This window comes from Cebus imitator, unplaced genomic scaffold (genome assembly GCF_001604975.1).
Source record: "Cebus imitator isolate Cc_AM_T3 unplaced genomic scaffold, Cebus_imitator-1.0 Scaffold104, whole genome shotgun sequence".
Classification (NCBI taxonomy): domain Eukaryota; kingdom Metazoa; phylum Chordata; class Mammalia; order Primates; family Cebidae; genus Cebus; species Cebus imitator.
In genome coordinates, this window is record NW_016107419.1 from 6,316,210 (window position 1) to 6,329,822 (window position 13,613).

The 13,613-nt window shown below is 37.9% G+C and overlaps 1 protein-coding gene across 5 annotated transcripts in view; it reads left to right on the plus strand.

Annotated features, from left to right (window-relative positions):
- TDRD1 (tudor domain containing 1) overlaps positions 1–11,710 on the plus strand; it is a 51,718-nt gene extending 40,008 nt beyond the window's left edge. Inside the window, exons 17-25 of one of the 5 annotated variants that reach the window (XM_017537641.2) lie at positions 179–289; positions 1,389–1,559; positions 3,530–3,805; positions 4,320–4,439; positions 5,833–5,949; positions 9,203–9,370; positions 10,203–10,430; positions 11,051–11,097; positions 11,179–11,274. In XM_017537641.2, coding sequence (XP_017393130.1) covers positions 179–289; positions 1,389–1,559; positions 3,530–3,805; positions 4,320–4,439; positions 5,833–5,949; positions 9,203–9,370; positions 10,203–10,430; positions 11,051–11,097; positions 11,179–11,271 — 1,331 coding nt within the window. In that variant the 3' untranslated portion in view covers positions 11,272–11,274. Of the gene's footprint in view, positions 1–178; positions 290–1,388; positions 1,560–3,529; positions 3,806–4,319; positions 4,440–5,832; positions 5,950–9,202; positions 9,371–10,202; positions 10,431–11,050; positions 11,098–11,178 lie in introns of all 5 variants that reach the window. The other 4 variants (XM_037741726.1, XM_037741727.1, XM_037741728.1 and 1 more) reach the window with 4 other exon arrangements.
- Positions 11,711–13,613: the final 1,903 nt, after the last annotated feature.

Consider the following 13,613-nt stretch of genomic DNA (forward strand, 5'->3'; position numbering starts at 1 on the left):
TTTAAAAAATGGATTTATTTTACTTTAGGTGCATACTATATCTGGCATTTCTCCCCATGTTATCCCTCCCCACCCTCCCCTCCCTGGGATTTTTATGATCAAAACATTTTCTGACTTTAAAGGAAAATTTATGTTCTGTATCTTCTAATATTAAGTGCTACATGTATTTTATCTTCAGCTTTAAAGAAACTGAATGATTTGAACAAGTCATTAGCAGAACATTGCCAGCAGAAGTTACCTAATGTTTTCAAGGCAGAGGCAGGACAACCTTGTTGTGCTTTTTTTGCAGGTAAGTTCCAGTTGGTGTAATCTTGACTTTTAGAATCTTAATTTCTTAACATTCAACCCTTATTTTTAGTGTACGTATTCTTAACGTTTAAGCAAATATTTTTCATGGCCAAGACTAAATGAATACTTACGATGTCATGTGTTTTTCCTTCTCTCTTTGTAACAAGGAACCTCCAAGTGATGCTTTGTTGCCTAAATTTTATTAAACATTATTTTAATGCTTTTATTTCCAGAATTTCTGATAATATTAAAATAAGTTTGCTCATGGAAGAGCTGTTCACGGCAGGTTCATTATTCTGGTCGTTCTATAAGTGTTTACAGTATTTTGAAAATGTATTTGATGAATCATCTTTATTACAAGAATGTCTCTACCCTTTACTACTACTACTAATTATTGTTGTTATTATTGAGATGGAGTCTTGCTTTGTCACCCAGGCTGGTGTGCAGTGGCATGATCTTGGCTTACTGCAGCCTCCACCTCCTGGGTTGAAGTGATTCTCCTGCCCCACCCTGCCAAGTAGCTGGGACTACAGGTGCATGCCACCACACCCAGCTAACTTTTTGTATTTTTAGTAGAGATGGGGTTTCACCATGTTAGCCAGGGTGGTTTCGATCTCCTGAACTCACGATCCACTCACCTCAGCCTCCCAAAGTGCTGGGATTACAGGTGTGAGCCACCACGCCCTGCCACTGCTTATATTATTTTTTTTTTTACCACATAACAAGTAAAATATATTATTTTTTACCACATAACAAGTAAAATAATCTGAGCTGTTGGTGGTAAGAGTATTATACATGTCCAAAACTGACAAGTATATTCAAGTCTTACCTGCACCTTTACACTCTGTTAATTGAATAGGTTATCAATGAAATCTTTTAATTTAAAATCTTTAAAAGTATGGTACTACAAATTTTGGAGATAGTCTTAAAATAGATTTCTAGAGATTTTTTGAATTTTGAAAAAATGAAAGGCATGATTTGGGGAAGTAAGCAAATTGATTACCTACTTTTAGATAAAGCGTGGCTTTTTTTCAAAATAAGTATTTCAAGTGTCGATAGAAAGGAAATGTTGCATGTCACTAACTCTGTGTTAAACCTAGGTGATGGTAATTGGTATCGTGCTTTAGTCAAGCAAATCTTACCAAATGGAAATGTTAAAGTACATTTTGTGGATTATGGAAACATCGAAGAAGTTACTACAGATGAGCTCCGAATGATACCATCATCATTTTTAAACCTTCCCTTTCAGGGGATACGGTGCTGGTTAGCAGGTATGGTATACAATAAGAAACTTGCTCAACTACTTTCTAATATTTGGGGCATATAATTTTCTGAGTATTAGTATCTACAATTTTAACTTTTTGCGTGGGTTGGAAGATCCTACTTCATATTATGAAACTTAGAAATTTATTTACAACATTGGGCAGAATGTCCAGTGTTGTTGTCAGAGTAGGGAAACGGCTGCTTTACTGACCGTGGGAGTAGAAACTGCACGATCCTCTGGACGGCATTGACAGGATTCCTCAGGAACCTCAAGTGTTCATACCTTCTGACTTAGTAGTTTTGCTCCTAGTAATTTATCCCAGAGAAATCTGGGAATTGCACAGAGTAGGTTATAAAAATAATTACTACATTGCTGTTAATAATGGCAAAATAACAGTCAATAATAGCAGATTGGGTAAATGATTTATTTAATGGATAATGATAGCAATTATTTCGTAGGGTTGTTAGGATTAAGTGAAGGTTTAGGGCAGGGTCTGACACTCAGAAAGTTCTGCATGTTTAACTATTTATTGCACAGTCATTAAGAGGATGTTAAGTGTGTGTTACTAATAGGAAGAATTGTTCAGGATTTAAGTGAAGAAAGCAGGTTATAAAAGAGTGTCGTAATGAAGACAACAGACTCCAGAGCCATCTCTGCTGCTTGCTTTCTATGAGACGTTTAGGGGAATTATTTAAACTTTCGGTGCTTCTGTTTCCTCATCTGGAAATTATTACAAATGTACTACCTTCTTCAGAGTTGTTAATAAAAGAAAAATACAAAGCATTAACAGTGCTTGGCATTATACCTGTAGTAGTGGTTATTATTATTAACACTTTATAAGAGAATGTGTATATATGTGCATGTGTGTATCTTTTGACATCTGCACATAAAAATTGTGGATGGTTGGACTCCAAAATGTTAACAGTGGTCAAGTCAGGCAGCATAGACACATTTACTTCTTCTGCTAATCTGTTTTCTATTTATTTTACAATAAGTTTCAGATTATTGTTCTTTTTGGTTTTTCTTTTTGAGATGGAGTTTTGCTCTTGTTGCTCAGGCTGGAGTGCAATGGCATGGTCTTGTCTCACTGCAACCTCTGCCTCTTGGGTTCAAGAAATTCTTCTACCTCAGCCTCCCAAGTAGCTGGGATTACAGGCATGTGCCACCACACCTGCCTAAATTTTGTTGTATTTTTAGTAGAGATGGGATTTCTCAATGTTGATTGGGCTGGTCTTGGAACTCCTGACCTCAGGTGATCTGCCACGTTGGCCTCCCAAAATGCTGGGATTACAGGCATAAGCCACTGTGCCCAGCCCAGGTTATTGTTTTTAATTACTGTGTTTTATTCCAGTGCTGCTTAAAATACGGCCCCCAATCCAGCAACATCAACATTGCAACTTGTTAAAAACTCCAGATCCTTGGCTTCCATCCCAGACCTGCCAAAATTAGAAACTCTGGGTAGGGCCCCACAGTCAGTGTTTTAACAAGGCCTCTAGGTGGTTAAGATACATGTTCAAGTTTGAAAAATCACTGCAAAGAAAACAAGGGTGTAAGCCAAAATTATCCAAGAAAAATAATTTTTGCTTACATAATGAAAAACATTTTGAAATTATTAGAAAACTGTCCGTCCACAAAAGTAGAAGTGCATCAGCTGACGTCTTTTACCAGCATAATGGTTAACTCATGATTGTATACATAACAAATCCTAAAACAAACAGTACCCTTATTTTTTCATATTGGAAAATGCCAGGTAAAGATAATGTTATCAGGGAAAGTAAGGAGAGATCCTGAGCCTCCTAATATCCTAGCGTGTATTAGCAAATGCATTATCTGTGAGTCAGGCATGGAGGATATTGAAGATATTCAGGATTGCTGACCTGAAAAGTACACTTGGCGAAGACCTGGTCCCTGGGTATTATTAAAGCAAAAATGAAGCTTGTACGTAGGATTCTTTTTACTGCTGTCTTTATTTTCCAGATACACAGCCTAAAAACAAGCATTGGTCTAAAGAAACCATAGCAAGATTTCAGATATGTGTTACTGGGGTAAAATTGCAAGCCAGAGTGGTTGAAGTCACTGAAAATGGCACAGGAATTGAACTCACTGATCTTTCCACTTCCTATCCCTTAATAATCAGTGATGTTCTGATTGACGAACATCTGGCTTTACAATCTGTTTTACCACGTAAAGACTTACCAAATGACAGACTTGTTAATAAACATGAGCTTCAAGTTCATGCACAGGGACTTCAAGGTAACATTTTAAAACCATTTATTTGTTTAAATTTGTTATTCCTTGCTCTCAGAGACTATGAAAATTTTTTCATCATAAATGACGGTTTTCCTGTAGTATGCTCTATGGACATAGATTAATAGGTTAATGTATGTATTGAAACGTTATTTTATTGAACAAATACACTCATTTTAATTATCAGATAAACATGTATTATACAGATATATCTCCCTTAAAGATTGAGTAAATTGTAAGAATTATATTAAATATTTGAGAGAGATAGAAATATAATACAGAAATATACTACAGGAGTGTAACAGTTCAAGGATTCTCATCCTAGTCAACTTATTTGCACTGCCCACAAAATCCCTCAAATTGAATAGATTGTTCTGTGAAAATACAGATTTTTATTTTGGGAATTTGCAAACGTTGATAATCAGTTGATGAACAAATGATTGAATTAAATATGTTATTGAGGAAAACAACAGTAAATTTTTTTTATTCCATGTGAGACCTGTGTTTTACATGTTTTCAGCTACATCTTCAGCTGATCAATGGAAGACAATAGAATTGCCGGTTAGTGAAACTGTACAAGCAAATGTATTAGAAATCATAAGCCCAAACTTGTTTTATGCTCTACCAAACGGGATGCCAGGTAAGAAACCAAAATTCGAGACATTCTTACACGCATCTTTTAAACTGTAAAATGAAAGTGCTGGTCTTGAATTCCTTAGGAAGTGAAGGGGAAAAGAGGCTCACTGTTTTAAGGAAGAACTGATAAAACACTTAAGGCAAATTTAGTTATAAAACATGAGTGGGGGCCGGGTGCGGTGGCTCATGCCTGCACTTTCGGGAGGCCGAAGTGGGCAGATCACAAGGTCAGGAGTTGGAGAACATCCTGGCAAATATGGTGAAACCCTTGTCTCTACTAAAAAATACAAAAAGTAGCTGGGTGTAGTCCCAGCTACTCAGGAGGCTGAGGCAGGAGAACTGTTCAAACTCAGGAGGCAGAGGTTGCAGCGAGCAGAGATCATGCAACTGCACTCCAGCCTGGGAGACCAGAGTGAGACTCTGTCTCAAAAAAAAATAAAGTGGGAACATGAAGGGAAGCCCCACTACAGTCAGCACTTACCTATCCAGTAGCCTGGTCTTGGTAGTCTATACCTTTTTAATAACAAAGGGTCCTTAATTACTGTATAATTTCTTATTTAAAAACACATTATCTATATTGAATCTTATTTACTGTTTTAGATATATTGAAAGACTTTGTAATCCATCCATAACCATAGTTTTACTACATCTTAGAGGCTTAGAGAAGCGTTTCACACTGGAACCAACCATGAAGAAAAGTAGCATGTGGAAGTTTAATTTTCATTTTTTTGTTTCATCAAAGTTTACAATTAAGGAATATCTTAAATGTATATGACTTTATTCTTGTAGTATCTGAATAAAAGTTAGTGCAAGTTGAATGCAGTCTTTTTAGAATAATTTGCAGACACTTTTAAGGCTGAAAAAAATGAACCTTTGTTTCAAATTGTCAAAGTTAGAACTGTGGTAATGCCAATAACTGCTCTTAAATTTTATCTCTAATACTACAAAATTACCTTTATTCTGTGTATTAAAAAGCAGGAGCTTAGGGTTTTTTTACCCTGACAACATGTGGTATGATGAATTGGAAATATTATTGAGAAAAAGTTTATTAAGTATAACACTCACTGAAAAGTACACTAAACAATTGTAAAAATACCGCTTATTAAGCTTTCACAGAGTAAACAAACTAGCATAACCACCCTGATCAAGAAATTAACCCACCAGAGGCTTACTCCCTATTCCCGCCTAGTATTGATTGCATCCCTTCTGCAAATGGCAACTAGTTGTGGGTATATTTATTTTTAAATACAATGTATATTGCATATACATGTACATATTTTAAATATGCATATTTTAATACGCAAAGGATTTTTTGATTAGACTTGCCATTCTTTCGTATACTGTCAATAGTAACATTGGAAATTTTCTTAACAAAAGATTGTTTTTATGTGTTTTAGAAAATCAGGAAAAGCTCTGCCTATTGACAGCTGAATTATTAGAGTACTGCAATGCTCCGAAAAGTCGACCACCCTATAGACCAAGAATTGGAGACGCATGCTGTGCCAAATACACAGGTCAGGTTCTTTTAGGGAAAATATTTGAGGAAAGGTATTGGGTCTGTTTTCTTTTACATGATACTACGTAGATTTTGATGTTTTAGCTGCATGTTTCGTTTGGTTTAGGTAGAGAAGGAAGGCAGTATTGTGGACTTAATTCATATTACTCAGCTTTTCAATTCTATATGGATTATTTTTAGGCAAGAATATAGGTAGATTTGTACAAGTCTGTCAGTACTTAACAGATAACCAGCTTGAGATAACCACATTCTATTCTAGTGGATCAGTCACATTACATTTATTTATGGAGGGGTTGCAAAGAATTTATAGGGCTCTATATGTGAATGTACTAAAAGAAGAATGAAATGCCTCAGGGAGCCAGGCTTATTGATGAGGGTATACGTTGATCATTATCCATTTTAATATTTCATTTTAACAAATTTCTTAAGCTAACATAAATAACACTTGAAGTAAATATTGTGATTTACCTCTGGGATCAAGGTTAATGGGAGTGGAGCCAGGTTGTAGGGCTGCTTCATGGTCCGCAGTCAGGTCCAGTTGGTGGGCCTGTGACTGGGAGCATGGATAAGCATGGCTCCTGCCAGTCGTGGCTGGTGGCAGGATGGCAGCCAAGTGGGGCTAGAGCTGAGTTCACCTGGGGACAGGGCTGCTTCCAGTCAGCAGCTGAGAACAAGGTCTTAAAAGTCTGCCACTGGGGAATAGGCCTGCCTTCTGAAAGAGCCCTCTTCAATCTTGGGCTCCAGTGGAGTTTCAGATCCCCCGTCTGGATCCCAAACCTCTTAAAAAGCATTTTTGTGGCTAGATGGACACCAAAGTACTTTTGTTGAAGGACACAAGTTGGGGACCTTCAAACTTCATGGTCTTACAGATGTCACTAGTTTTTTCTTCTGTATGACAACCGGATCTACATTTTCTCTCCCTTTCTTCCCAGAAAAAATCACAATTTTTGGTTCAGTAAGTATTCTGTTTTACTTCATTAGGACTGCATAAACACTATAGCTGAGCTGCGTAGTATATTACAATTACATTCTCTTTTGCCACTTTGTTGTTAGTGTTCTATATACTTTGACTATTTATTTCCAGTTCTCTATATTAGTGCAAACTCCCCAGAACACTACATGTACTTTATCAACTTTTACCATATTGACGGCATCTTCAGCCTTCCAACCTGCTTCTGTACAGGCTGCTTGTCCCCCAGACCTGGGCTGTTAGCCTGGGTTTTTCCTCACCATGCTGAGGACTGTTTCAGCACTGCCCCCTGGTTTCCGGGACTGCCCCACCGTGTGTTAGCTAGATTGCTTCCTCCCTCGCCCCACTGTGTTTTTTGGATCCCTGATTTCCCTTTTGATTTACTCCCATGTTTTGGCGGATCCTGTCCTCCAGAAGTTGAGAAAAGGTGCATGTAAGATAAATTTTCTGTTAGCGCCCATATTTGAAAAAGTCTTTATCCTAATAGTTAATTGATAGGTTGCCTGGATACAGAATTCCATTGGAAATCACCTTCCCCTTACAATTTTGAAGGCACTGCTTTCCTTGTGTTTTAGGTGTTGGTGTTTCTGGTCAAAAGATTGATGTTATTCCGGATTCCACAAACGTCGTACATTTTTTCTCCCTTTCTGGAACTGTTAGTATTCTCTTCACCTGTTTTGAAATTTATGATGAGACCTTAGTATGGTGTTTTTCTTTCTGCCATTGTGCTGGGCACTCAGTGGGTGGACACTTTAAATCTGGAAATTCATGAGCTTCAGTTTGAGAAACTTTCCTGAATTAATGCTTTTATTTCCTTTTGTTTTCGGAGCTTTAAGTCTTTTAATGCTGAATTTGAACTCTTCTGTTAAACATCCTCTTCTCTCTTTCATCTTTTTTAATACTACCCTGTTCTTCTTTCAAGGGTGGAATGTCAGTTCTCCAAGGATATTATTGTCAGTCTTCTAATGTTCATTGCCATCTTCCTCCTTCGCCTTGGCTTCCCTAAGGTTCTATTTTGTTTTGGTCTCCTCTGTGATGTTAGAGGCTTTCTTCAAATCTCTGATGATCCTGTGCTGTTCCTGTATTTAAGATGGGGCACTGAGAAGTTATTGGGAAGTCACTTTGAGAGTGGGCAGGGGCTTGTCCTGGTGGCCTTCACTGTGGGTGATGTGGTTGTGCCATTTCACTGTGGACTTCGAGTGTCAGCATCTTGATGGGCTATTGTGGGGGCTGGTTGCCTCCTGCCTGAAGTGTACAGCTTGCCTGCCAGTGTTAAACTGTCCATGGTCTGCTCTGCCTTACGTTCTCTAGTCTATGGCCTCTGTGGTTCATCCTCTCAGGAGAGGAAACCTCCAGTCTTCTTTACTCAAATAGAAGCATTATTAAAACATGGGAACATAAAGCTCACCATTCTCTTTAGTAACTTTAAAAATAGGTGTTACGTGTAAATGAGTTTATGAGCTAAAGCCTTTTCAGATGTCTTTGCAAGTAACTGCTTCCTTAGCCAATCTTCCTTTCCAACTCCATCTTAACTCCTACTTTTGAATGGTAACACCAATCGTTAAGGCTTTAGGGGTTGGGGATCTGTGATGCAAGCTGGGATGCATTTTGGCTTCCCCACTGCCAACTGTGATTGAGCTACCATGGCTCTACTAGATCATTTTCATTCAGGCATCTACTTTCCAGCTTCCAGTATTCTGTTGTCTTTTCTCTTGTTCTCTATTCTTGTGGTTTTATGCATTAAAAAAAAAATCCTATTAAGGGTTGGGCGTGGTGTCTTACGCCTGTAATCCCAGCACTTTGGGAGGCTGAGGCGTAGCATAGCTTGAGTTCAGGAGTTCAAGACCAGCCTGGACAGCATGGCAAGACCCTATCTCTACCAAAAATAAACAATTAGCTGGGCATGTGGTATACACCTGTAGTCCAGCTACAGGTAGTCTCATCTCAGAAGCTGAGATGAGAAGATCGCTTAAGCTTGGGAGGCGGAGGTTACAGTGAGCCAAGATTGTGTCACTGTACTCCAGCCTGGGCTACAGAGCCAGACCCTGTCTCAAAAAAAAAAAAAAAAAAAAAAAAAAAAAAAAAAAAAAAAAAAAAAAAAAAAAAAAAAAAAAAATTACATTTTTAGTGGGAGTGTAGAGGTAAATGCTTTATTTAATTTTAATTGTAACCAGAAATTTTGGTATGGATGTTTAAGTGATGTAAATATAATAACTATGAATAACTCTCTTAAGGTAGGAGGAGTCACTGAGTTCTTACTGAGATTCCATTATATTTTCAGGTGATGATTTTTGGTATCGTGCAGTTGTTCTAGGGACATCAGACACTGATGTGAAGGTGCTCTATGCAGACTATGGAAACATTGAAACACTGCCTCTTTGCAGAGTGCAGCCAATCACCTCTAGCCACCTGGAGCTTCCTTTCCAAATTATCAGATGTTCACTTGAAGGTAGACCGCTAAGTCAGTTTCCAATTTAGGTGCATGGTTTTTTTTCCTCTATATGTTTCATAGCTCTAAGTCAATCAAATGGTATTTCCAGTAACTGCCTAAATATTTTTAAAATTAAGAGAGTTTTCCATTAAGTTTTATATCCTTTATTTTTTATTGAATTCTCACAAAAACAGTACTCAATCAGTCTTCGTTTTATAGATTAGTTTCAGAGGATCAGGGTTCAGAGATTCAGTTTTGCACCTTGTTCAGGCCAGGATGTGAACCAGGGTATCTTGTGTCCGTGAAGCAGGGTGTCTGACCTCTCAGTTGGGGTCTTCCTGCTTTGTCACATCTCTTTAGGGACTAGGGCATTCAGATAACACCATTTCTGGCTACCTTATTATATATAATAAATCTGCATATATTCAACTCCTCAGTTGGAATTTGAAAAAAGGGAACAAAAATACATAAAGTAGCTTTTTACTGTTACTCTGATATCTTTATGCAAAGGACTTGCAGATACTACCATACTGATTGCCTTATGGTCCTCTTTGGTTTTGACTCAGTTGGAAAAGTATCTTAGTTTTTTGTTTCTCCTGTTGGAATATATGAAGGAGACACGTGTCTGTTTCATGCCCTCTAGTCCAAGATTAATGCTTGATGCCTTGTTAGGTGATCAATAATATGTATCGAATAAATTTGCCTTTTGTAATGCAACAGCAGTAGTACATCAAAGCATACTGAAATCCAGCTGAATCCAGTAAGCCTTTTGCTTGTTATTCTTACATAATTTATCTAAATACTATCTTTTTAAAAGGAACTAAAAGACTGTAATATCCATCTTTTCCAGGATTGATGGAATTGAATGGAAGCTCTTCTCAATTAATAATAATGCTATTTAAAAATTTCATGTTGAATCAGAATGTCATACTTTCTGTGAAAGGAATTACTAAGAATGTCCATGAGGTGTCAGTGGAGAAATGTTCCGAGAATGGGACAGTCGATGTAGCTGATAAGCTGGTGACGTTTGGACTGGCAAAAAACATCATACCTCAAAGGCAGAGTGCTTTAAATAAAGGTATTCTTTTCAAGTGTTACTAATAACAGGTGTTAAGTATGAGGAATAACAAATAATCAATTTAGTTGACTTGACCTTTCCTCACCTCCTGTGCCATACTCTCCTCTTCTCCTCCACAAATCCAGTGGCAGGGCTCTCATTCCTGTGGCTGCCTGGGAGGGACGCCTTGACAGAGGCAGTCCTCTGAGTCCAGATGGTCCTCAGCACTCGGCAACACTGCTGGGGGATTGACACCAAGAGCTTTGGAAATGCCAGGTGTTCTGCTGTTCCCTATTTCCAATTTGCTTTTTGATCCTGTTGAAAATGAGAAGTCCTATTTTTGAGATTGCATCTTCCTGGTACTTGATAAGATATATATTTGACAGACCTGGCCTCAGTCAAAAGGAGAAATTCCATATGTGATAGACAAAGAACCTAAACCTTGGAGACATAGTTGTTAATATGGTCAAATCCAGACCACGGTAGTAGATAATCTCAAAGCCCAAATGGATCCATCCAGGTCTTTGTAGTTGGAACCCAGGCACAAGGGTCAGAGCTATCTGTATATGTTTAGACTCCCAAGTTCTTCTTCTTTACATTATATGTAATCTAATGACTTTTTTTTTTGTATTTGCTTTTAGAAGAGATGTATAGGATGAATTGCTGCTGCACAGAGTTACAGAAGCAAGTAGGTAAAATTTCCTTTAAGTGAAATTCAACTCCTAATGTTTTTAGAAATTAAATCATATGCTTTCCTTTTCACCCACAGGTTGAAAAACATGAACACATTCTTCTCTTCCTCTTAAACAATTCAACAAACCAAAATAAATTTATTGAAATGAAAAAACTGTTAAAAAGTTAAATAAGATAAATTTGATGTTTTTTTCTCTTTTGTGGTCACCGGTGTGACATCTTCAGGTATATTGTCCGGATAGAGCTAACGACATGAAACCTATTTTAAGGCTGGACTTTTGTGGTTTAATGACCTGAGGTTTGGTTATCATGCTTCTGCTGTCTTTGTAGCTTTGGTCTGATCATTTTCCTTTGCCACTGCTAAGGGAACTGAGCCCCTAGGGCGTTCCAGTTATAATAGCCTTTCTTCGTTGTTGCTTGATTTTGAGAATGCCCATGTTATTGATACGTGGATGGACTTGTAAAAGTTGTTGTGATGTAAAGCTTAGCCTCAGATTTTTTGTCTAGATTTGAAATTAGCTCGGATCTCACTTACGCACATTGCTGTAAATATGTTTAGTGCTTTTTGTGAGGATTATCCAAAGGGCCAGGAACGGAAAGTGGGCTGCACTGAGGGTATGTTTCATTTCAAAACAAAACATACTTCCTGCTTTTGGCTGTGGTGATTCTAGTGTCTATAAAGAACATACTGGTGAGTTTTAAACCAGTAGTTCCTCCTCCCACCCTGACTTTTTTTTTTTTTTAACTGTCTGGAATCTTTTGTTGTAAGATGACTCTCAGAAATAAATTTTTGATTAAGAGCCAATTAGAACTTGTAATCAGGGCTGGGCATAGTGGCTCAGGACTGTAATCCCAGTACTTTGGGAGGCCAAGGTGGGCAGATCACCTGAGCCCAGGAGTTCAAAACCAGCCTGACCAACATGGCAAAATGCTGTCTCTACTAAAAATACAAAAATTAGCTGGGCATGGTGGTGTATGCCTGTTATCCCAGCTACTTGGGAGGCTGAGATGGGAGAACCGCTTGAATCCAGGAGGTGGAGGTTGCAGTGAGCCAAGATTGCACTACTGTACTCCAGCCTGAGTGAGACTCCATCTCAAAAAAACAAAAAACAAACTTCTGATCTCAGAATGAAGTTGTCCTTCTTACAGTTGTTACAGTTCCAGCCAAAGGCAAAGAAACTTTGGTTTACTTAATATGTGCACTTTTGTTGGCTAACAAGCAGTTTATATTAGACTGTTTGGAAATAGCCCAAGAGGTAGCCATATTACTCTTTGTGAATCTTTTATGGGTGTAGTAACTCTTAAGGAAAAACCAACTGTGTTAAAACATACTTCCCATGTGGTAATATGACTGTTCTGTTGTTTTTTAAGAAAGATTAAACTGAATTCTAAGCTAAACATAATTAATGCAAGATCAACTGTCTTCTTACGTTTCCGCTTACAAATTTTGGGTTATTACAGTTTTCAGTATTTTCTAATACATTGTCTTAATACTACTGTTTTGCATGTTTTAGCTTAAAATCTTTTTTTTTTTGAGTCTTACTCTCACCCAGGCTGGAGTGCAGTGGCATAATCTCCGGTCACTGCGACCTCTGTCTCCCAGGTTCACACAATCCTTGCGCTTCAGCCTCCCAAGTAGCTGAGACTACAGGCACACACTGCCACACCCGGCTAATCTTAAACTTAATTTAGGCGATTTTAATTTAATAGATTAAGGAACATACAATGACATGGATTTCTGGAATTTAATCCTAGTACCAAGTCATTATATTTTTAACCAAGTTGGTTGGCCTGTTTGTGCCTCTTATCTGTATAATAGGCCTTTTTCAATAAGTTTATTGAGAGTGCTTACATCTATACCTTAAGGTGAAATTTCATTGTTTCTTGATTGATTTAAGACAGGGCTTAGGAGCTTTCAAAGGAAAACTTGATTTAAAGCATAGTAGTTGAACTGGATTTTTCCCTACTGTGGGAATACATATTTTGTTTACTTTTGAATACAGTGTAATCCCTTGTGTTTGGGTAGTGCATATTTGCAAAGCACTTTTACATCTACTTACATATTTAATCTTCACAATACCCTTGAAAATAAAGTAGGACCCATTTTACAGTTATGGAAGTTGAGGCCCAGAGAGGGTTATATGACTGTGCAAAATCACACACAAACTGAAATTAGGTCTTACAACTCAAAACTGAGTTCTCTAACTTGCATTAGCTGCTATATGTACAGTATCCTTTTAGATCAATTCCATAGGGCATGAAACTAGAGGATTACATTATTAGGAAAAATGATGTACATGGCTGCTTAAGCATTACTCCATTGTGGTGAAAATACAGCTGAGTACTCCTTTGAATTGTTCTTGGAGATGGAATGGATGTAAAAATGTATTTTGGCTGGGCACAGTGGCTCATGCCTGTAATCTCAGCACTTGGGGAGGCTGAGGCGGGCAGAACACATGAGGCCCAGGAGTGTGAGACCATCCTGGCCAACATGGTGAAACTTCATCCCTA